The sequence below is a fragment of the Numida meleagris genome, chromosome 9, assembly GCF_002078875.1.
Source record: "Numida meleagris isolate 19003 breed g44 Domestic line chromosome 9, NumMel1.0, whole genome shotgun sequence".
In the NCBI taxonomy this organism is placed as follows: Eukaryota; Metazoa; Chordata; class Aves; order Galliformes; family Numididae; genus Numida; species Numida meleagris.
The window spans coordinates 4,331,786-4,355,550 of record NC_034417.1 but is presented as its reverse complement, the minus strand read 5'-3'; the positions used below and the strand labels follow the sequence as shown (position 1 = coordinate 4,355,550).

Below are 23,765 nucleotides of genomic sequence, written 5' to 3'. Positions count from 1 at the left end.
TTTGTCAAGAGTGAGGTGGTAAGTCACTGAGACTGAAAGCACTGCACATACTGAGCTCTGATTGAATGCATTTCACCTTAAAAAAACCCCCTAAAATACCAAGGAAATTTCTAGGTATCATTACAACATCATGACTGATCCCTCTGGAGGAACCAAGTCTTAGATAAGTAGACAGCTTAATTTCCAGTTCTGTTTGCATCCTTAGTAGAGCCTGTCACTCCAGTGCATGCAAAGACAATGCGATTCACTGGGAAAACAGGATTAGGGATCAACACGAGCGATGATTTACTGATCAAGGTTCTGCATCTCTGCATTATCAGTCCCTTAAGATATTCAGTTCTCTCAACACTTCATCAGTTGCCCTGAATGACGTGCTCATTGATGAATGACTGTATTACATTGTCTGCCACCAGTGAGATCCTGTAAGTCAGCTTTATCAATATCTAAACTGAAACTGGCCCAACAACCTCAACAATCTCTCCATTTTCTTTTAACTGGGACCTGTACTGTGTCTGTATTGCCAATTAGGCCTATTTCTCTCTATTAAGAATATTCCTGTCAAACTGAGGATTATTTTTAGTATTATAATGGAGAAAATACTGAGCTTTTTGCTTCTTCCAGGTTTTCCCCAGGGACATAGCCGCTCAATACATTTTAGTGTACAATATATCAGCTAAGTTACAGCCTGAAGCCTAGTTTTCAATAGAGCAGAACTGCCTGAAAGTTGGGCCTTTAAAAGCTCTTGCACTTTACAAATCAGAGATGGAGTAAAATGCTTTTAAAAACAAACCATGCAATATTACATGGGCATGTTGAAAACATCAGTAGCAGCTAAAGCAGAAAAAGCTTGCCTCAAATCTTAGAAGTGAATCTGAACTCTTCTAGAGCTCAGAAATATTGTGAGAATTGGGGTGGTGTTAACAATAAGGTTAACTTCATTCAAATGAAGGCTTTTAATCACAAATAATTTTCTATGTTGTTGACATTTACCTGTGATTTTTCCAACCTTTTGGTGGTCCTTGGTGTGTCATATAATTCTGAAGGTATGTGGGGAAGCCCCTCCTTACAGGTGACTTCAGTAAGTAAATACAGTTTCCCTACTAGTTGTTTTTTTTTCTTCTATTAGGAGAAGGAGAGACACTGTACTGTGTTGTGCTATTTTTTCCCCTTTGCCAGAGGCACAGAACTAGCTATAATTTTTCCTTCAGGAAGGAGGAGGTGTATGCATGTGTGGTACACGTGTATACATTCCATCATTATGCAAACCAGCCCAAGCCACGTACTCTTAATTGCATGCATGTTCATAACAACCATCATTTGACATTCATCCGATTGCATAATGGGCCTCAGGCAGATCGGACCCCTCTCAATCAAACAAACCAACAAAACTGTTGCTGCACTAAAAGATGTCACCGTGTTACACTGCTCTCTGACGGGTGGCATGAGCTGAGCCAAGGTCTCTGGTATCAGAGTGTTTGTGAGTGTGTGGAGCCCTGCCGCCTTCTGATGTCAGGATAAAGAGGCAGCTGATTTTGATGAGGCATCATTGAGCTTTGCCCATCTCCCTTTTTATGTAGCTCTATTAACACAGTGCCAGAAGAAGTGAAGAGCAGATTACAAGCCATCTCTGCATTTCAGACTCCTATTTATATACAAAACAATATATGGTTTTTCATATGCTGCCAAAAAATCAAGTTTGGAAAAAAAGGGCACAAGAACTTTTCATCTGCAAGTCAGTTTGAATAACAACTTGTTAAAAAAGAACTTTGAAATGTAAATAGCTAGTTTTCACAGTCTATTAATAGTTCCAGAAGCTTTACTGTTGGATGGCTCTGTACTACAGACGTCTGTGTCTAAGCTTCCTGCTTCCAAGGGGAAAAATCCTGTTGTGATTCTCTGATGTCACAAATCTCACCACACAGACTCCCTCTCCAGTGCGGCACGGGTTGAAATGCTGATCTCATGTTTGGTCTTTTGACAAATTTTCATTTAATGAATTGATTCCTACAGTTCATTAAAATACCCACTTCCACTTCTGTATACACATATGTCTTAATTAGCTGCTCATTGGCTGTTTAATTACAAGAAAACAGCTGACAGCTGCCTTGCTGCATCCTAATGGCAGACGTTTTGGAATGACTGTAAGCAAGCCTGTGACAAAAAAGACTTATTCATAATCCCATGATTTATGGCTAATACTTAAAGTCTTCCACGTATCATTAAGTTTTGCAATATTCTGAGCAATTAACAATTAGTTGGGAGGGTTCATTCTTTTACTTTTTTCTATAGCAAACTACATCCAATTTTCTTCAAAGAAGCATCAGAAAAATGTTCTTTCAAATGTAAGAAATGTAAATATTCTGAGTAGGTTTTAACCCTTTAATGACAACGAACATGCTTTTAGTTACAGAGGGAAAAGAATACTGTGAAAATAATTTAAAATGAACTGATAATAAAGTATTTGATAACAAAGTTATAGTGCCACTGAAAACAGAAAAACATTCAATTTTACCTACATAATAAATACAGGAAAGAGATTTTGTTGATCAGGTTATAAAAAGCTTATGAGACCTTTCTGTAACACAGCTGATGAATTTTCTGAGACATTTCACTTGAAATTGGTTAGGCAAAAAATTGAAAAATTTCAACAGCATGAATTAGAGGTACCTGTTTACAGCACCACTGTGACACTCTACGTTCAGTACGGTAATGGAAAAATCAACTACTACACAAAGTGGATGTCTAAATGGAAAAAAGAAATGCAAGATGGGAAATGATACCAAGTATTGTTTTCTGAAGTAACAAATAGGGATGATCCTTGTATTTGCAATGAACACCACCACTTGATGTCTAAAAAACGCAGGAGACAGAAGCTAGGAGTTATAAATCTTTGAAAATAAGAGAAATGCTCAGCAGCGCCCTGCATGGATGGTTTTGAGATCAACTGCAGGCGTTTAAATAAAGAGAGGTGTCATACTAATACATTTGAGGGTCATTTGAGCATGAACTATCACCCTTGACTGAAAAAGCAAGTAAACTGCATCTGCAACTTTCAAGACATAGTTCACTGACAAAAAAATTGTTTCAAAGTAAATGCTTTGCTCTGCCCTTTTTGAAACATTCAAGTGTTTTCTGACATCAATTTCTCCTTGTAGTGCCAAAGACAGTGTTGATGTCTCTCTTAAAAAAATCTAACTAATTTTAAAGAAAAATGCATTTGCTAATCTGTACAACTGTTTCAGTTCTGTCTAATTCTTCATAACATGTCAAACAGTATCTACTGCTCATACCCAGGGGGCAAGGGAGCAGAAGGAAGGGACTTAGCACAGTAAATGGCCAGAGGTCAGAACTTAAAAAAATAAATCAATTAATCTGATAGCAGGTCAACAGGCCAATATGAAGCAGAAAACACCGGACAGAACCTTTAGGTGTGATAAATGAGTATGGTCGTAGAAAAACCAGTCTCCTCTCTCACCATAGTTCCTAACACAGAGCAAAAAGTTTTTAATGAGTTCCTACAACTAACAGCTGAACAAGTGTTCCATACAGACACTAGTCTTTTCAGTAGTGCTACTACAGTACTACTATTTTCAATATTAAATACGAGAATAAACTTTTTTTTCTGAGTTATGCAACCGTGAGGCATTCTTCATCTGTGCTTCTAAGTTAGGTCTTAAATGACTCCGGTTCTCTTCCATATCCATCGTGTCATATATTGGATATCAGCAATGGTCAGATAGAAAAAGTCTTCCAAAATTTTCTTTATTTATAATAAGCCCTCCACAGGAGCCCTCCTAGCTCAAGTATAAAACAGAGCTTGGCTGCAAACTTCATTTTTCGGTTAGGGGCGGGGGTGTTATTATTTTTAATGCAGATTCAAATCAGATAAATAGGTCGATGGGTTAGGAGTACTCAGTGATGTTTGTGAAACCACAGCCAACAACATCATAAAAATAGCCAGTAATCTCATAGCAAGGTAGGAAATTAAAACTTCTCAGGAAATACTAATTGACTTCATTAAAAGTCTTCAACTCTAGTATATGGAATGAAATATAGCAAGAAAAACTGGTCAGAAAACTTTCTGTTATATGAAATGGAAGGGCTGAAATGTTGTTACTATAATTCTATGATTCTGTGGTTGTTGCAGGACCATAAATAGGATCAGCAAAAATCAATTTGACCAGAGCTTTTCTGTGATTCCATACCTGATACAGGTATGTTTGCAAAGTAGATCTTTGCAGCTAAAGCTTTACTTTCTATTTTAAATAAATTATAACTTTATATTTTAAATATTTTAAATAAATCATGTTGCTGATAGTTACTAGTATTTAAACAGTGGTATTTAATTTAACATTGCTATTAACTAACATTAACATTCATTCACACTGAAGTGGAATGAAAAACAGTAAGGGAGCTGAAAAAATCCCACCTTGCTGCTGCTGTTGCTGGCTGTAGGTCATCCCTGACAGGGCTGGCTTGAGAAGGCAGCAGCACAGCTGTTCCCTTGTGATGATTAAGGCCCTGTTCCTGCAATCTGATGCACACAGATGAGTTTGTACATCTGTGCGGAACCTCACTGACTTCTCTGGGTCTGTCTGCTGGGGAAGACATTGGCTCCAGGAATCAGTGTAGGGCTGGGAACTAGCTCTTCATAACAAAGTAGTTTTTATGAAAGAAGGTTTAACATAACATGAAGAGCAATTGTAAGCGTGCTCAAACCTGCAGAGATCATCACCACAGAAAACCTGGGAAATGCACTTCAGGGGAAAAAAAAACCCACAAAAAACCAACAACAAAAACAAAACGAAAACCAATAGACCAATAAACACCTGGCTCGTTTGGCAGAAGCCAAGTTATGCCAACTTTTTCACCAGCCAAAATAGTTCTGTTGGGTGAGACTTTGTTGACATTACTGTGGAAGTGCTTAGCACAAACAAAATCCATCTGCTACAGTAGGGTATTTTAAATGCTTTGTGACCACTATCATTTAAACTCTTCCTGTGACTTGTCCCAATAGCGCGCCCTTATCTTTCACTACTTGGAGATCACCCAGGCAGTAAAGAATAGAGCATCAGATTTATTTGCCTTCTAGAAGGGAAATAACTAAGTTGCTATCCGTTGGCTTTAAAATGCTGCTTGAAATTGTATGGCTATTCTGCTACTGCAAGAGAAGGAGAAAATGCCTAACTTCATTCTGTCTTGTTTATTCATGCATATGCCTCTTTCAAGGTTCAAATAGGTTTCAGTGTGCTGAGCAGACTTGCTTGCTTGTCCTCTCTTCTGCCCTTTCCCACCAGCTGATCATTCTGGAGTCAAAAGCACACCGAGGGCTGCTCAGATGTCCAGAGAGCTCAATTTATATGGTGTTTGAAGGAAAACTGTTTGTTCTAATATGTACAGAATTCCACAAGCACTTCTCACTACCAGGCTCGCATCTCTTGTTCTGGCTGTTGGGAGGTACAGAAAGGACTTTTCTCCTAATAATTCATGTTTGCATTATGCCTGGGAAGTCACAGTCATTCTGATGGAGAAATTCTCAGTGGATATTTCTCTCTAAGCTGCAGTGCTAAGCTCTTACCATCTACATGCTAACTAATGTGACTGTGAATATGGTACGTGCTGCTGCTGCCGTATGTAGTCATCCTGCTGCTTTTGTTGGGGGCTTTTCTCACATACAGGGCTTAAGAGAAGGCAGTGTCAAAGACATGTATTAAGATGAAGCAAAAGATAATACAGTTGGCAACTTTCTTTCCCTTCGGCAGACTGTTCCTGTTCTGCAACAAGCCATGTTGAGAAAGCCCTGTTTTCTGCACAGACAAGTGTTAGCATTATACTAACCTCAGTCTGTTGACAGTGATGCTCATCAGGCAGTCTTTCAGGTATAATGGTCCAGACCATTTAAGGATTAAGGGGTCCTGAACACTGAATATAACTTCATGGTCTTCCATTCATACAGCTGAACTGCCCCTGTAAATGTCTGCCACTTGGCAAAGCTGACGTGATAAATGATGTTGAGCTAACTACAAAAAACTTTATTATCAAATGTATTTTTAGTGGATTTCCTGCATTTTTCCATAGCAACGGCTATCAGAAAGGGCATGATGTGAAGTCCTGGATCATTTTAACAGTCTTGGGAGGTTTTCTTCCTTTTTACCAATACTTCCACGAGACTGAGAGAATGTCAGAATGAAAACATAAAAATCTTCCATGAAAAATCAAAAAACAAAAAGGAATTGTTGTAGTGTGAATGCAAGGAATAACTTCTTTGAAGATTAAAGGTAATAATAAGCATGTCAGGAGAGCACATTAAAACCTACCATAAATAAAATTTCTTACACCTGAAATGTAGATTATAAGTAGAAAACCTATCAGCATGGGACTAGTACGCATACTTGCATAAAGAAAGCAGCAAGCTACAGCACAGCTGTACAAACTGTCATTCCCTAGCTAGTAATGTAATTCTGCACTAGTAACAAAAAGGAATGATTGGCTTCCCAGTACTCGGGACTAATGCGAGCATTGTCTGATGTCGTCATTGGTTGTGATGGACATACTAAACAAAACATACAGGTTTCTAATGTAATCCTTGTTCACTACAGCTTCTAAAGGTATAAATCCAGAAAAAAAAATCAAATCTTAAACTGTAACACAACAATGAGCTACATTTCAAGCAACAGTCACAGCTCACAGAAAGACTTGAATATACATGTTTAACACCAGTAGCAAGAGGTCTTTGTGCAACAGCATCTTCCATACAGAATAGATTTGTAACTGTAGCAGGCTGCAGAAGAAAACCGAGAAGTCAGAGAGCTCTCACCATAGCTATTTCAACACAAATACTTAGCAATTTACAAAGCAAAAAATGGAGAGGGAGAATCAAGAAAGCCACAAATCCCTCTCAAATGCATCTGCAGAACAGATTATTTGAGATACGCTAGAACTGGTTCATCTTTTTATACCTCTTCTGCTTCTTCATAGAGAGACAGTTTAGAGCACGTGCAGCACAACTGCATGATGTTTTAAGCCTGTCCTGAAGGCTCTGGGGGAGAAGGCGTGTGCCACAAAAATGCCTCTTAGAAATCCGAATGAAAACAGTACTTCAGAACTCACCAATTGATTTCATATTCTTTGAAATGAAATCAACTGATTCAACTTCCACATAATAGTTGCTCTTTAAAAAAGGAAGGAAAATAATCACTATTCAAAGGCCAAACACTGTTTCAAAACTTAATTTTTTAGACTCTTACCTTGCAGCCTTCACATGTAATGACACCATAATGGATTCCTGATGATTTGTCTCCACAGATCTTGCATGGAATAATTTCAATTTGAGCTGCAACAGAAGCACACAACCAGTTAATTACATTTTCTTTTAAACACCTTATAAAAGCATTCCCTGATCAGCATTTGTGCAGTGAAAACTAATAACCTGCTAAACATTATACTGCATTAACTATTCATTGCTGAACTCCGAGGGTCCCCTAGAGCTTTGGACTAAATTATGGCTGCTCATTATATAATAGCTTTTGGGTTATTAAAATGGGTCATTTGAGAAGGTGTTTAAGAACCCACAAGAAGGCTGGAATCAGCATTTCAAAGCCAAAAAGAGTAGGAGAGCTCACATTTTGGCCAAAGAGCTAGGAAGACACTGGAATGGTTTCTTCCAGGCTTACTCTGGTTGTAGCAGGTAACTTTCAAGTTTGCCCTGCCTGAAAATGAATGCAGCATCTTTACCAGAGAAGTCTTGATCGTGCCATCCAGCTCACCTGACTAGCCAACACAAAAGAGACATAACATGCTAAGTAGTAACTGTATTTTACATAAGAAATCCAAAATTCACATAGCTAAACTGAATAATCAGTACATGTTTGCATATTAGCTCCCACAGAGTAAATGAGGGAGGAAAACACAGCAGTATTCTATTCAACAGAGAGAAGAAAAATGAGATGACTTAGTCATGAAAACGCCATAGAAAGACATGATAGAAAAGCTCTGATTTTTTTATTAGACTTCATATATATAAGTAGCATATGTTATATGCTATGTAATATAGCATATGTAATTCGATTTACTGAGAGACAAAACTCTTTGCATGTATGTCTAAATCACAACTCCTCAGGAATACCTCTTCAGCTGCTTTTTGAGCATATAGCTGCAGTCATTTTGAAAGCCAAGTGTCTTTTACATAGCACCACGCCGAGGCATTTGTTTATAATATCAAAGGCCAATAGTCAACATTTTACCTATGCTTGCATGTGCTCACACAAACACACAGAGCGTACGTTCCATGTAGATAACAGAATCCCAGGAATGCACTTTCTGTCTTGCAATTGTGTTGGGTCGGGCTACATTAATTTTCCCGAACCAGATTACACTGAAAAGGAACACAAATACAACTCTAGCTGTATCTCTCACTGTGTGATTTATTAAACATCAGAAGTGCAGTTAATCTCTTGTGAGGAACTGAAATCCATTCTCAAGATGCTTGATTGCCTCAGAGAGCCTTTATTTCATTCAGTTTATGGTTATCCAGACTGTGACAACACATAAAATCACATCTAAGATAATGCATTAGCTTAACCTTGCTGTACTCTCAGCAAGGCATTCAAAAAGTCATGTCCACTCTTTGAAACACTGTATTTTACGTGCCATTAAATCCCTAACCAACTGCTTATTATTAACGAGAATCATCTTATTATAACAAGAATAACCTCCTAATACTGCTCTGTGCTTCACTTCATTGCAGCACAACACCATAGCTCTGGATCAGGCCAAAACTCAACACCAGTAGACTGCACAGCACTGACTGTGCTAAAACACTACTTCAGAATATTCTCCAGACTGTATCAAATGCAGTGAACAGATCGCCTAAGTAGTTCCTGAAGAAACCCATTTGTTCCTAGGAACCTAGTAGCAGCTGAAATGCTCTGCTGAGGAAAGCAGTACCCAACAGCTAAGGGACTACAGTGTTGCCTGGTATTTTCGTATCAGCAGCTTTCAAAATATTTTTCTAGTACAGGATCCCACCCCACTTGCATCTGCTTCCATCATAAGGATTTTTGCATTCTTGACATTTAATCCCACACCTTCCTTGCAGCAACAAAAGGTGAAATTAAAAGGTCTGTTTAGGATACTTAAATAAACAAATACTTCTGCCCTGCAGTCCTCCAAAAAGTGTTTTGATTTCACCTTTCTCTCAGCTAACACACTAAACAACATGAAGCAGGAAGTGAAATAATAAAAGAGGAAAAAAAAGTGTATGTTATTTTATTAATTTGTTCCATGCATTAATCATTAGTAGAGCATCGTATGTTTACAAACAGAGCTTCTGAGCAGAAAGGGGAGCATTACTCCTCTCCCCTCACTTAACACTTACTGTTAACTTCACATTACCAAATTGAACAACAGACTGAAATTCACAGGAGTTCAAAATTTGTGCAATGTAAAGTTCAAATTCGAAGAGAAATCCCATGGGTAGACTCTGGAATAGATCTGTTGACTCCCAGTTATGCCTATTCAGTCTATGATTGTTTTTCTACTCTGCTACAGGTAATCACTGGCCTTCTCCAACTCCATTACCAGGGTAGTAGTGATAAAGCTCATCTGAACAGCTACACGGTAATATTTTTTTCACATTTCACTTTTATATACATAATTACTGCTTTATTATGAAGAGGTATGATATAATTGGATCTTGCTTATCTACAATCTCCAGCATATTAGCTAAATCATCCATGAAGCCTGTCTATGCAATCTCTGTCTCTTAAGCAACAGGACGTTTGCAGAGTGTTTCTGAAGGAATGTAACATGCCTTCAAAGTCATGGCCTAAAGCTAGTTTACTAATAGTCTAAAAGGTGCAATAATTAGTCCCAAATGCATTTGCCAGGGTGTTTTATTGTTAGAAGAGAATCTACGCAGATTCACAGTCTCCATCTCTGCCAGTACGTGCTGACCACTGGTCATATGAGCAGCAACATGAAATCCAGAATCGTTTTAGAACTCCAAATTTCCTAGAGTTTACTATACCTTCAAGGTACTTACTTTCAAGAGCACACGGCTTTTACAATTACAACTTAATGTTTCACTTTGAGATACAGAACAGTGGGATGAAACTCAGAAGCATAAATTACTTGGGACTGCCACAACCAATTGTATTACAAATTAATGCATGGAAAGACATCAGATCAATTACTGCTCTACGTGGCTGCCTTTGCAAATCAGCTCATTGAAATGGAATCTCTGTCACAAGTTCATACACTTTCCATATAGCATGAAAGGACTTAGATACTTTAAACTTACTAAATGCAAATTGCCTGTGCCAAGATTATGCATTTTTCTTATGAGGGTGAAAATATTTTCCCCACTTTTAACTTTGACATGCAAATATGTACTTGCTAAAACCTTGTTCTTATGCAAACAAGGCAGGTGGGAAATATTTTTACATGTCAAGAATATGTTCCAACTTGGTTTCTCACATTCCCTGAGTTACTTAGAGCTTCCTGCCGAGTTCAAATTAATTCTACCTGTTCTGTGCTTACATATATTTATACAGTATATTTTCGAAGACTGTATAAAATACTGTAATTTATGTTTTAGACTAGAATTAGCCTAAATTATAGTTTACAATTTCTGTCTCCAGAGGTGGTGCTCAGGCTGTTTCTGGTTCATACATGAGCAAATTAGTTCTTAAATATCAGATGCAGAAAAAAATAAACTCTTGTGGTTGCTTAGAAACCGCAACAGATACCCAGGTGACAGATGTCGTTTGTATTCCTAGATTAAAGACCTGAGAATCTTTCACGCCTTGAAATAACAGTGCTTCACAATACTACCAGTGATGTCCTCTGCCAAAGGCAGCAATGAATATGAAGAAAAGCCCAAACAAACCACCAAAAGCAACAAATACAAACTCGAGCACAAAGACCCACCTCAAGCACTGTACAAATTTCTAGAGAAACAGCTTCTGAGGGAAAGAAGTAGCCAATAAAGGCGAAAGGTAGGAGAATATCAGAGGTAGTAACTGTTATGAACTCATGTCAAACACAAGGCAAGCTAGTCTTACAGTAAAGGGAATCTGACATCCACTAAGACCTCTCCGCGCACATGATTTTAATATCACGGACGTGTCTAGCAGTCTCCAAGAAATATATCCCCTTTCTGCTGTGATACTGTGTGGCCTGCATTTTACAGCAGGAAAACTGAGTGCAGACTCTCTGATTTGCTCATTATCAGACAGAACAGTAACTTGAGCCCAAGCACTGGAAGGGAAAAAATGTTTTGTCCACTGAACCATTCTTCTTCAGCCATTGTGTCTTTACCTGGCAATTTTCTTAAGTAGCTCTGGTATGCTTAAATTACATGATTATCTCCACCTAATTCCTAGTGACCATGCCTACCAGACAACCAGAGAGAGAACTAAACAACATCTTTTGTTGACGTCTGTAACAGAAGAATTTCTCTTACTCCTTCCTACTCCAGGCTTCACTTCTTTCCCTTCCCTGGGCTTGCCTGCCTTTTTCAGTCTATCCCCAATCAACCCCTCCGGACAGCCTCTCCCCTTTTATTAACTCCCACATCATGAAATGCTGCTTTGTTGCTTCTTTGGTTTGAGCAATAGAAGGAAAACTAATTCTGCACTGGTAAGGAAATACTCTGCGTAAGTTCATCATAAGTTTCTTCCTTTTTAACTCCTTGGGCAGACTCCAGTCAGGACAGGGCACTGTGCAGCCAGGTAAAGCAAGGAGCATCTTTCTCCCCAGTTCTGACATTTAAGTAGAAACACATTGAGCCTCAACACAGGAGAACATATTATCAATCCACTCTGAGGAAAACACTTTTCAGACACCTAATTAAGGTGTCCGAATGATATGTTTGTTTCTGGTGAAATATTTGTCTGGGAGTTTATATATATATATTTCCCCATTCCTCCTCATGTTTTCCCACTGTTATTTTAAAACTGTAAGTTCACACAGATCATGTTGTATTTTCCACTTTGGAACAAGTATGAAACCTCAGGTTTGATTTCCTGGGAAAGACTCTTCAGTGCAAGCAAAAATTGGTCCCATTCTTTCATGTCAGGTGAGATTCACCTAGCTGACCTGAGCTTGCTTGAAGGTCAGGTAATTAGCTCACGTCATTGTGTTGGCTGCTGCTAGAGTGATGAGGAAGGGAGAAAGAAAAAGAATGAGAGGAAGCAAGACAGAGAAAGCAAGAGAAGGGGCATGATTCATCTCATACAGGAGAAACGAAATGAACCCCTAAGTGGAGATGCCTCCTCTTCAATCACCAGATAAGTAATCTACTGATAACTAAATTACAAGCCTAACTTTTAGAAGGTGAAAGTTAGGTGCATCCTACTGCCTCTTACTAATTCTGCTGTTTTCTGAATAAAAAACAGCATTTTCTGGAAGGAAAATTCATGTAGGCAGTACTCCTTTCCCCTTCTGCAGTACATATGTGGCCAATCACCTCTGTGGCACTGGCACCATTCAGAATATCAAGAAATTCCAGGTGTATACCATTTTTTATCGCTCAGTTAAGAAGGACTGAAACTTTTACTGGTTAGTCTGTCAGACTGGACTTTAATTCTTAAAAGCTACATGTATGGGCACTGAGCATCCTTCTCAGATGGTGAAAGCACCATGACTGGAACTGCTGGCTGAACTGAACACTTTGCTCAAGGCTAGATGTGGTGTGCAGTCAGGACAGAAGCAGGGATCTCCAGAGTCTTGCAGTACTGCTTAAGTAGTTATCCCTTCTTTTGCTTCAAGAAACATTTAAACTGCCTTTCCTGAACGTGGCTTACACGTCCCTCACTTCAGAGGGCGTGTAGAACTTTGCAGCCAATTCAGAAGGGCTTTGAACAAAATATGATACATACACAAATTGGGCTAACTTGCTTCTAAAGAGATGCAGTCTGTGCCAGACGACATTGCTAGTGCTGTTTGTAAGTATATTGATTAAATTAGGAGGCATACATATTCACTGACATATTCATACATATTCATTGACTCAAACAAGGGTACTGCATGTAATGTGGTATTTAAAGCAACATAATATCTGATCACAAACTGAATTAACAAGGAATGATTTTACTATATAATATTCTAATCTTCCTGCATTTTCAGCTTCATTACCTAAATAATTTGCTCTGTCATGTTCCCCAAGTAATTTGAGCTGGCTGCAAATTACTTGCCTCTGAACACCTGCAGCTTACAAACACTGCAATTCCACTAAACTAAAAGCTAGTGGCAGCACAGCTCTGCCCATTCCATTAATACGTTATGCTAAGTGACCATCTGTCCACTCATATATATTAAAATATTTAAAGCCTGTGTACTTCTAAGGCTGACATCTGGTTGGTAGATGTCTGAGGCACTGTTAGAACACTGTTTTGATCAATAGCTGATGGAAACAAGCTCTATTTCTTTTGTCCGCTCCTTGCATGAAAAGTCTGTTTATTCCATGTGTAATCCTCCATGTAATGGCATTCTGGCCATGAGCAGGCCTGCTGGATATTGCGGTGGTATAGCTAGTAACAAGTCATTCCTGTGAAGAAGTTAAAAAGCCCGCTACCCTAGCAATCTGTGTCTCATGGTTGGATTTTCTAGAGTCTAGGAAGGTTAAAATCACAGCGGCTTTCTCAGCTGTACAGCATCTCTCAGGGGAGTATTACCTGGCTATCTTTCTTCAATTGTCTTAAAACATGCAGGAGCACCTCTTTGGGATTGCCAGTGCTCTCCAGCTTACCAGAAGTTCAAAATTGTTTTGGAAATGAGAAAGACTAGGGTGATGGGCAGAAAACTAGACAAACACAACCACCTCTCTAAGCCTTGTTTCCTTAGGAAATCACACTAATAATAAAATGAAATAAATAGAGGGGTTGTGCTGGTATGAATCCTTTGAAGTCCGTGGGTGTGATGGGTGGAGTAGAAACGAACAGGGCCAAAGTACTAATTAAAAGTAAAGTATGAGCAACACCTCAAACACACAAGGTAGAAATGCTGCAATGCCAAGGCTAGATCTTTGGGCCTGAACACAGCTGGATCGCTACTTAGTAGGTCAATTGATAGTGTGCAGCACTCCATAATGCTAAAAACATTCCACTTCAAAGAGTATTAAATGAGATGCATGATAAATAGCATGGAACAACAACGTGAGCCCCTTGGGGCTTGTAAGACTAACTTTTAGGAATAAATCTAAATTCTTTCAACCTTTGTTACTGATCTGGACATGTCAAAGATAACAGAGCTGTAAGAGCTCGTATTCTTATGCTAGGAGCATTTACGCTGTTGCTTATTGTTCTACTTTAAACTTGGAAATTTTACTTGAACATTTTAAATGGAAGAACCTAAGCTTGCTATTACATTATGCACGGGCTTCAACAAAGACACTTGAACACATAATGACAGGAGGCTTTATGGAAAACAGTTTGGAATCTCTAATAAGCACAGCTATTTCTGTGAAGTTGTTGTGGTGAGGTCTCTGTGCATCGTTAATGTTATATTAAAATGAAAAACTCTTGAGAAAAACATTAATAGACCATCAACATATTCTTAACCTCTATAATGAACAATTAAAACAAAAGGAAGTTCCCAACACAAAATTTAGGACTTCTGCAATTATGTAGAAACACAAACAAGCTAAAAACTTGTTAGAGAAACTCAGAGAGATGATGTCTGCTCCCTCTCCTTTGTGTGTGCAATGTAAAATGATTTTTATTTTCCTTCTGTACTGTATTACAGTCTTATCTCTCTCCACTGTCTTTACTTTATCCATCCAGAAACACTGTCATCCTTTTTTGACCCCAAAATGCAACTTGTTATCTCAACATTTCTATCATCAGGCAACTGAAGTATCTATTTTTTTTTTCCCCTCTGTTTTTGATGAAAAAAAGACCAGCAATCTGATTTGCTGTTGAAAACTAGATCATTTGATTTCCCTTGTTGAAGAAATGACAGGTAGAGATAATTCTAGCTTGGGACTATGGGCACATTATGAAACCATACCACAGACCAGGATACAATGGCAAAGCAGTGAATGACCCGTGGTGGCTTAAAAAAATCAGGACTGCCCCATCTATACATGTTCTGTTGTCCAGGAACACAGAATACTAGCTCTTTGGAAAGCCTCTCATTACTTCACAGGGCATACAACTAAAATCTTAGTTTGTGAAATCAAGGAGGTTCTGAAAGCTTCATCTTTGTTACTACTTTCATGAACTTACACAAGAATCTTGCGGATGGTTGAAATACAGCCAGACGTTGAACACAGCAGCATATTATATAATAATGATATAAACTCTTTTGAGGATAAGATAAAACAAAGAAAAACGTAAGCACCAACTCTGAATACAAATTGTGTCTTTTACAGAGGAAGAGAAGAGTCATTCTTTAGACCCCACACAAGTAACAAGACTTAGAAACCAAAATTAATGGGAAAGAACAAGAACAGAGAAAGAACGGAGAAGTGTTTCTGTGCAACGTTCTACGCATTTCAAAACCAAAGCATTTTAAGACTGGTTTGATTATTTCAATATGGTCAGAAATGATTTCCACATTCAATAAAACACCATTATTTCCCTTAATATTTTGGCTTCTCACTTTCCTGGTGGCTCAGTTGCTTATGAGTAAACAACTATTTTATTCTCCTTTTCTTTGGCTGAAAATTAACACTAGACGTATCGGCTACAGTGAAGATGGTTTGGAGTATGATTTAATTTAAAGACTAGGCTAAATATACTTGTTAAGTAAAGCAACGCAGTACAGCAGGTTTTCACAGCAGAAGAAAGCACACTGACACTGCAATCATGTGATTCTCTTTAAAGAAATGTAATATATTTTATTCTGTGCCCTGGACTGCATGTCAAGAAATAGATATTATAATCTTCACACTAGTGCTGATTTGCTGTGTGAATGGGGACACTAGTACTTGTCTCATTTTCTCTATCTACGTAATCAGGATAATCTTTCTTTATCTCTATCTCTATACAGCTATCTTAGGTGACTTGTATGCACTGCCAAGTATTACATCCTGGTCTTAAGAGCCATGAAACTAGTCAGCAGCCCTCCAAACACTGTTCTTCAAATACCTGCAGTGTTTTGCACTGCTTATGTAAAAGTTGTCACAAAACTACACAAATAGTACTGACAGTTGTCTGAATGTTCTTAATTTAAAAAAAAAAGTCTAAAATCAAAGCTTACAGTTTTAATTGAATAGCTACAAAAGGTTGCTCTTGATAAAATTACACAAAATACACATTTTAGCAGCAACATAGGCATGAGCTATTACCAGACTAACTGGCAGCACTGGCTGCTTTTTCTGTTCTGATTTGCTACTGCGTTTATTCAGTAAGCAGCAAGCTAGTGCTTATGTCAGTCCACACTATATGTATTTTTTACAGGATTATCACCTATAGAAGCATCTTAATATTTTTTGTGCTGTGCAAAAACAAATAAGAAATTACCAGCTGCTTGCTAATTTTAAGCAACAGTTCAGCACGTCAGCTGAACACTGCCGTGTGCCAGCACAACAGCCTTTACCTGGATTATTTTTCCTGGGTTTCAAAAGAGTCTGAAATTATCAATACTTTGAATGCAATCATTCCAATCCCTATTAAAATGATGCTGCCTGACAAATTATGAGATTTAATTAGTTGCTAGCTAAATTGCACTAACATTTACTACGGGAAGATCTTTTACTAGCTTTCTCGAACAATTGTAAAGGAGCGGGGGGGGGGAGGGGGGCAGGAGAGGGGTGGCATTTCATTTCACTTGCAACAAAGTGTCAAAATTATTAACAATTTCAATTAACAAGATGATGGGCTCCTGAACTGATAAAGGAACATCAGGTCAATGAGACTGAATCTGACTGTAAGCCATGTTGCATTTTCATTCTTTCTACGCATATGTACACAGCTCTCAGATCAATTGATAATTCCTGAATGCTGCTACTAGGTACCAGGCAGGCTGTCACTGGTTGGCATCATCTCCACCTGTTCTCCATCACACTGCATGAGCTTTCTGTTACACTTAGTATTCAACCAAGCCATATTGCAGTTTAATAGTTACTGACCCAGAGAGAGCAACAGTCAGCTTGGAAAATGGAATATGGAAAGCATCTAGAAGATACAGCAAGATATTCCCTTCCCAATAAGGTAAGTATTCCTTTAAACAAAGAGTTTTGTCATGATTCACATTTGTCCTACCATTTCGCCAGGCTGCAGAAAATTTTATTAAGGGTTTGGCCTCTGCATAAATTGCAGGATGTATCACTGTATGTATTGAGAAACAGCATTTTGTATCATTAAGTTAAAACCAGACAAACGTGGCTGGTAAAGAAGCCACTTCCTTGCAAAAGAGATGTACTTTGATGAAAAAAAAAAACACCCAAAAGTTGACTGTACTTCTAGAAGAAAAAGTAGCAGGAAAAAACATTTCACCTGAACTAGAAAAGCTCCATCATTCTGAAGAGACTGCATTTGCATTTTTAAGAATTTCTGTTTTCTTTCTGGCTATACACAAATTTGATGTCATTAAAAAGGCTTCCTTTGATGCTGTATGCCAAGTGGAATCATTAGTTTCTCACAAAGGTGTGCTCTATATGTCTACTTTAAATTTTCATTTTCTGATGATTCATCTAAGAGATGAACAATAACAACCAAAACCAACTTCAGAACTCTGAACAGTAAAAAGTCTTCTAGCTGCATGTGCTCATTTTTAACTCCCTCCAACACCTCCTGTCTGGTTTCAGATAGCAGTCAATACTGAGCATTTATTCTGCAACTCCTCTGAAGTTCTGCAGTACTTGGCTGCTAGAAGCTCACCTACTGAAGCCCAAACCAGGATCCCTCAAACCTCACTGAAAGGACCTCTTCTGAAGTCTGTTCTGTGTTGCCCTAGCTGACATGGGAACACTTTCTTTTAAAAACTATGGATGCTGTTCATCACTCTTTTTTTTAGTGTATATGTGCAGTCTTGCCTTTTCACAGCTCCTCTGCAAGTTCTCTTCAGATTAATGAAACTACTTTTAGCAGTACTTCATTGACTTGCATGAAAGTTTCTTGGCGGTCCTTCATCTTCATGAAGCAGGGCCAGGACTGCCCAGCTGCCAGGGACTGGGGGGAGCTGCTGGAGGGCAGCCCACCCTGCCTGTTTGCCGTAGGGCACACATTTCTGTCCTCTGCCACAGGAAGAAATGATATGAACTGCTCCCATAAGCTACACCAGGAGGGAGAACGTGAAGGATCATATCGGAGGAGATGGAAATTTGATAGGCTGCAGCCTACAGCAAAATAAAACCAGTCTACTGAACGCTCTCAAAAACATTCCTGCTAGGGAAAGTTTAGTTTTCAGCATGTTCTTCAAACCTTGCATTACAGCGCTGTCTGCCTACCAAGTACATTCATGGCATCTTCCCAGCCTTGGCTCTGGCTCTGTAGTTCTTATCTCCTTATCATGTCTGCATATACTATCCTGTGTTTGAAAACCATCTTCATTTTCTGACATGGATGATGGAAGGAAAAAAAAAAGTACTTGACCACAAAAATGTTTTTGAAAATTACAAGCTTGTGGAAAGAAAAGGCCTAGTGTAAGATCTTCCACTGCCACAATTAGATTAGGTGCTATGGCCTTCATTAAAACCCTCTTTTGCTTATTCATACCATAGCATTTAATTTCCTGTTTCTCTGTGACAAAACCAACCGAAAGGTGGAAGATACAGCAAGTTTGTTTGCTGTTTTTAATGCTTTACACTTAAAAAGCATTCAAAGTGTCCTCAGATGCTGTGTAACTACTGTTTTACATTAAAACATGTAAGTTCAGACTCTGTGGCAGCAAACAGGTGACTAAACTTACTACAACAGCTCTACTAGAATGCTCTATGCACAGGATAACTCCATCGTATACATTAAGGAAGCTTACAGTTAAGCTTCACATATTTAAACACTAACGAAGTCTACTTAATGGCAGTCTTCAAAATGACAGTGGCCTCCTAATCTGCTGGAGATAAAGAAGTGCCAAGATTAATGATTACATAAGTGCATTGCAGAGCCCAGAAATAATAATCAGCTCTTCTGTTGTTATTTGTGTATAAAGGCTATTAGAGTCATCTGACATTCCAAAATCCAATTTAAAGTTGTTAAACTCCTTTCACGTACTTACTTGAGGGTGGAAAAATTAGAGGTTCGAAAGGGAAAGGAAGGGTTTGATTTACTAATTCTTTTCCCTCTACTGATTTTGCTTTAAGCCAAATCTCACTAAGAAATGCAAAAAAATAAGCTTTAAACAATGCCTGGAGTAACTGATGTTGCTGCTGAAGGAATAAGACCAATAAAACCCTAACATGCTTAGATAGCAAACTTAAAAATAATGACTACAAACAAAACAAGCAACTACTGGGTACGAAAAGTTCCCACTGAACTGGGGGTTTCAATGTCATCTGCTGTGCAGGCCTGACAAGTGGAGAATTTCAGCCAGTCAGCAAGGTAAGAGACCAGAAATGCTCAGACACCAAACACCCGTCTCAACCTAGTAATGCACCTGCTAAGAATTCACTCTGTATTCATACAAGCACAATACCATTTTGCATTGCCAGACAGCTCTTTGAAAATATGGCAAATACAAGGTTTAACTGCAGCCTCTCTAAATACTACACAATCAATTCTTTTTCCACAAAAATCCTTTAAAATTCAAAGTAACCCCCCTTGTTCCAGATGTCAGACGGAAAACCAAGTTTAGGGAAAAAAAAAAAAGTGGTCATCTTCTCATTCCCACATTGCTCCTTCGGCTCCACAGGTGACACGCAGGACATGACAGGAGAAGGGTGGCTATGTCCCTGCCCTCCCCCCTGACCCACGAGTCCTGCCTCCCCTCACTGCTGCCTGCCAAGCGGGACAGCACGGCAGCTGGGAGCCCTGTCACCAGCCACGTGTGCAGCGGGTAAATGGGCATGCTGCACACTGCATGCACCTCTCAGGGGAGCAGGCAATTACAATCCAATTTGTAGCACAAATTGCTGCAGCCTTGAATGCAGAATTCCCCTCTGTCTTAAAAATGCCACAGAAAGAGCAGCAGAGCAAGCCTGGACTGCCAGCTAGGAGGGCTGTGCATGGCAGACAGACCTAAGGATGGACTGCTGCAACATGCTGTTGGTGATGAGCTGAGCGTTGGGCTGAAATGGCAGCTTGTGGGGATTGGACTGGTCTGGGAGCAAATCACCCCTGGAGGCAACAGGCCCCATTCCCTCACAAATATGCTAACTTTCTCTCCTGGCATCAGAAGAGAAGCATGGTGACAGCTGTGATTCAAGCTAATGAAGTTACTCATGAGGATAAGTGTAAAGGAAGGACAAGATACCAGTTGTCATGTCCAAGCTCATGCAGTAGCAGATCCGAGGCAGGCTTTCTCCTTCCCTGTTGCGACTCCATTAGCGTAACAGCTTCAGCTGCTTGTACAGCAGAACAGAGCCCTTATGGACTCTGCAAAAGCTTTTCCTTTATGGTTGTGTAGCGATTTTCTAGTGTTCCCTAAGGTAAAGTCAATTAAATGATAACTGCATCTGTGCAAAGAGTGTTCAAAATGCTAATATCCCCACTCAGATAAGTCTTCAACTTTGCCTGCCTATTTATCTCCAACTCTTAGAAATTATTGCCATGAACGCTCCAGTGCCTTCACCCATTATCTTAGCAATCCTGCTTCTTCCTAACAAAAAAGCAAAAAGCCCCACACATAATAGCTTTACCACTCTGACCTCACTGGGGAGTAAAGTGATACAAGCAAAGTACTATCAGCTGATCTTCTGTCGTATAGTTGCAGCATATTTTGCTGCTCTCAAAGTTCATTCAGCTTTTCTTCTAACTTACACAGGTAAGAGGCTCACATACTCTACAGAACACAACAGTCTGCATCATGAGTTACCTAACGCGATTTACCACTCAGGGAAGCTACCATCTTCAGTGTTGCGCCAGTTGGCCGTCAGATTCTAAAATTACATTACTTGTTATTCTCACACACGCAAGACAGCATCCTTACCTCAGCAGGTGATGATTCATGTTACATAAATATGGCCACATGTGATAAACATTCCCATGTTTTTAAGCAGGAAGAAAAGCACCATAAAAACCTATTAAAGCTGAAAAACCTAGTACTGAAAACAAAGGAACCTGAAGTACTGCCTTATCATCAACATCCATATGATCGCCTTAATACTTCGTTTATACACTTATATAAAAAAATTGAAATTGCAAGATGATGCCCCAAAGAACCAGAGAATACTGGCATCTTTTTCAAACAGGTATGAAAGTACAGTGAAGAAGGAGACAATCCTATGCCCCAGAGAACGAGGCAGAATACACATGTTGTGCAGCATGTAAGTATGAACAGGAAATTATCAGAAGAAAATGACTGAATCAATTGTTCAGTGCGTTTGAGAGATTACAAGAAAAGAACCAACTTGCTTCACGTGGTCAGCACCAGGTTCTAAAGGCCAAAAGACAACGGCAAGCAGGCAGGTAGTGAAAGGATTTGATCTGTGTTTCCTAAAACAAAGGAGGCCTGATAAAGGTTAGGAGAAAATAATAGAAACAGCACCTGTATTATTGTAATCATCTTATCCAAAGATACCAAAAACCATTTACTGACCTACACTTCATCACTTTGCCAGGACAAAAAAAAACCCCAACAACCTCATAATCATAGCTGAATGAAGCCATGCAGTATTTTACTGAGAATGAAGCCGATAATCACTAAACCCTTTCACAACAGCCTTTACTCATCACTCCCGACGCTGTTTCTTTTTATGCTTGTGTTCTGCATTTGCCAGAAGAGAGACAAGAACAAAACCAGGCAACTCAAACTGTTGAGAGCTTTAACACTGCACTGTTTTAAACCACTTATATGCAGTCCATTGCCACACTGTCCTTGATATAGAACCAAAATGTTTGACCAGAACTCCCACATTCCTACTCTCAGAAGAATAGCTGTGATTATCCAGAGCTACCAGGGGACAAATGGAAGCAGAGGTAAGTGGGGGGAGCAGCCAGAGGTCTGTGAATAATGGCAGCGAAACGGGAAGAAACAAGCTCAACAAAGAAGGATTGTTGGCTCGGCTCAGAACTGAAGTTTCTCTGTTCCTGAATGGAGCATTCATAAGTAAAATAAGCTTCTTGAACCAAGCATTCCAAATTATTGTAAAAGCCACTTGATAAAGTGAAGAACTATTATTCATTTTGGTACTTGACTCTCCAGAGAGAGAGACAGCTGTTGTTCTTACTGTAGCAACTTACAGACCAGTTGTACATCTGTAACAGTGCTCCTGGTTGTGTCCCAATCAAGCAGGCAGTTTTGTTCCAAACCCTTGTTTCAGAAAACACTGCTACAAAAAGAATCCAAAACCAACTAAAAATACCAACGAATATGCTGCAAACCTTAACAATCTGGGCAGAATCCACAAAGAAGAAGTATGTTCAGGAGCTTCAAACATTAAGTTTTTACTTAAATTATCACAGTGTAAGTTAATGTCAATGAAGTGGGAGAGTCACTTTGGATTTAGCACAGGACCTGGCTCAGGGCACTGGAACACAGAATAGAAGTAAATACTAATCATGCTTGCTCACACTGAGAGGATTAGATAACTACAGACGTAGGAAATTAAAACCACAACAAGATGACCCCAACGCTTATGATTTCCCTGTTGTACCAGATCAGTCAATATGAATAATTGACACTGTAAATTGAAATCCTCTGATAAAAATAATAGTTTTACCTCTTTATTTCTCTTCACTCACACATAAATTGAGCAGGCTATCTCTGACAATGCCACGGTTTAATATTCTAAATGCACTATCTCCTTTACCAATGCCTGGAATAGAAACAAGCTGCTGAGCCAGATCCTCAAGGGGTGAAAACCAACATTGCTACACTGACTTCAGTGGAAGCACATTGATCTACACCAGCTAAAGCTGTGGGCCCTAGTGGGCAATTAGGTTTCTATTATATGCTAATTTAAATAATGTACCACAGAACATTTGCTGTACAATAAAGCAAGGCTATGTTCTTCCGTGTGGAAGGACAAGCATTTGCTGTGGCATGGTGAGAGTTATGTATTCTGGTTTCAAAGAGCAGGATGAAGTTTCGGTATAAACTACTGCTCATAACAATGTTTTAAAACCTGTAATTACTCATACTGTACCACTTCAGGAAGCCTGTAATTATTTTGTAAGTTCTTACCAATGTCTAGTCTAGTTTGTAATTGCTAACACTGCCTCCTTCAAAAGAATTAGTAACTATGTTAAAATCTGGTTATTGTTAGGTTCCTACTATACAGAGTGGCTGTGCTGTTACATTACAATCTGTATTCAACAGAGGAAGAAAAAATCAAACTCATTTGTCAGTTTGAGCCTGAACAAACGAAACGAGCACAACAATCCCACACACTTTTCTTTTGAGGTTTCTGTAATGGCTGGCAACAGGACTGTGGCTGCATCTGATACAGGGCAGAATTTTTTCTCTACAGAATCTTACAGCACCGAGGTCCATCTACAAGAGCCTCTCCCTCCCCTGGAGAGACCTCACACGCCACGCAGAGGCAGAAAAAAAAAGCAGAAATGCTTTTTTTTTTTTTTTAATTTCCTCCAGTCAGAGACCCTATGTCACAGCCTCACTGACAGCAAAACAGTTCTTCAGGGCCTCAGCTGTTTTAGGGGAATCATGGGGCAGTTCAAGTGGAAAGATACCATCACTGTTCAAAAAAATATTAACAACAGTTG

General features: G+C 39.1%; 1 protein-coding gene and 1 long non-coding RNA gene across 8 annotated transcripts in view; one reads left to right on the top strand and one right to left on the bottom strand.

The window, feature by feature from the left end:
- Positions 1–15,587, top strand: part of LOC110403872 — a 41,388-nt gene extending 25,801 nt beyond the window's left edge. The window contains exons 5-8 of one of the 3 annotated variants that reach the window (XR_002441874.1): positions 4,148–4,214; positions 9,550–9,618; positions 10,779–10,997; positions 15,374–15,587. This is a non-coding gene — a long non-coding RNA (uncharacterized LOC110403872). The remainder of the gene's footprint in view (positions 1–4,147; positions 4,215–9,549; positions 9,619–10,778; positions 10,998–15,373) is intronic. The other 2 variants (XR_002441872.1, XR_002441873.1) reach the window with 2 other exon arrangements.
- Positions 1–23,765, bottom strand: part of RORA (RAR related orphan receptor A) — a 519,796-nt gene that overhangs the window by 23,082 nt on the left and 472,949 nt on the right. For all 5 annotated transcript variants that reach the window (XM_021407610.1, XM_021407614.1, XM_021407611.1 and 2 more), the window contains one exon: positions 7,248–7,333. In XM_021407610.1, the coding sequence (XP_021263285.1) occupies positions 7,248–7,333 (86 nt within the window). The remainder of the gene's footprint in view (positions 1–7,247; positions 7,334–23,765) is intronic.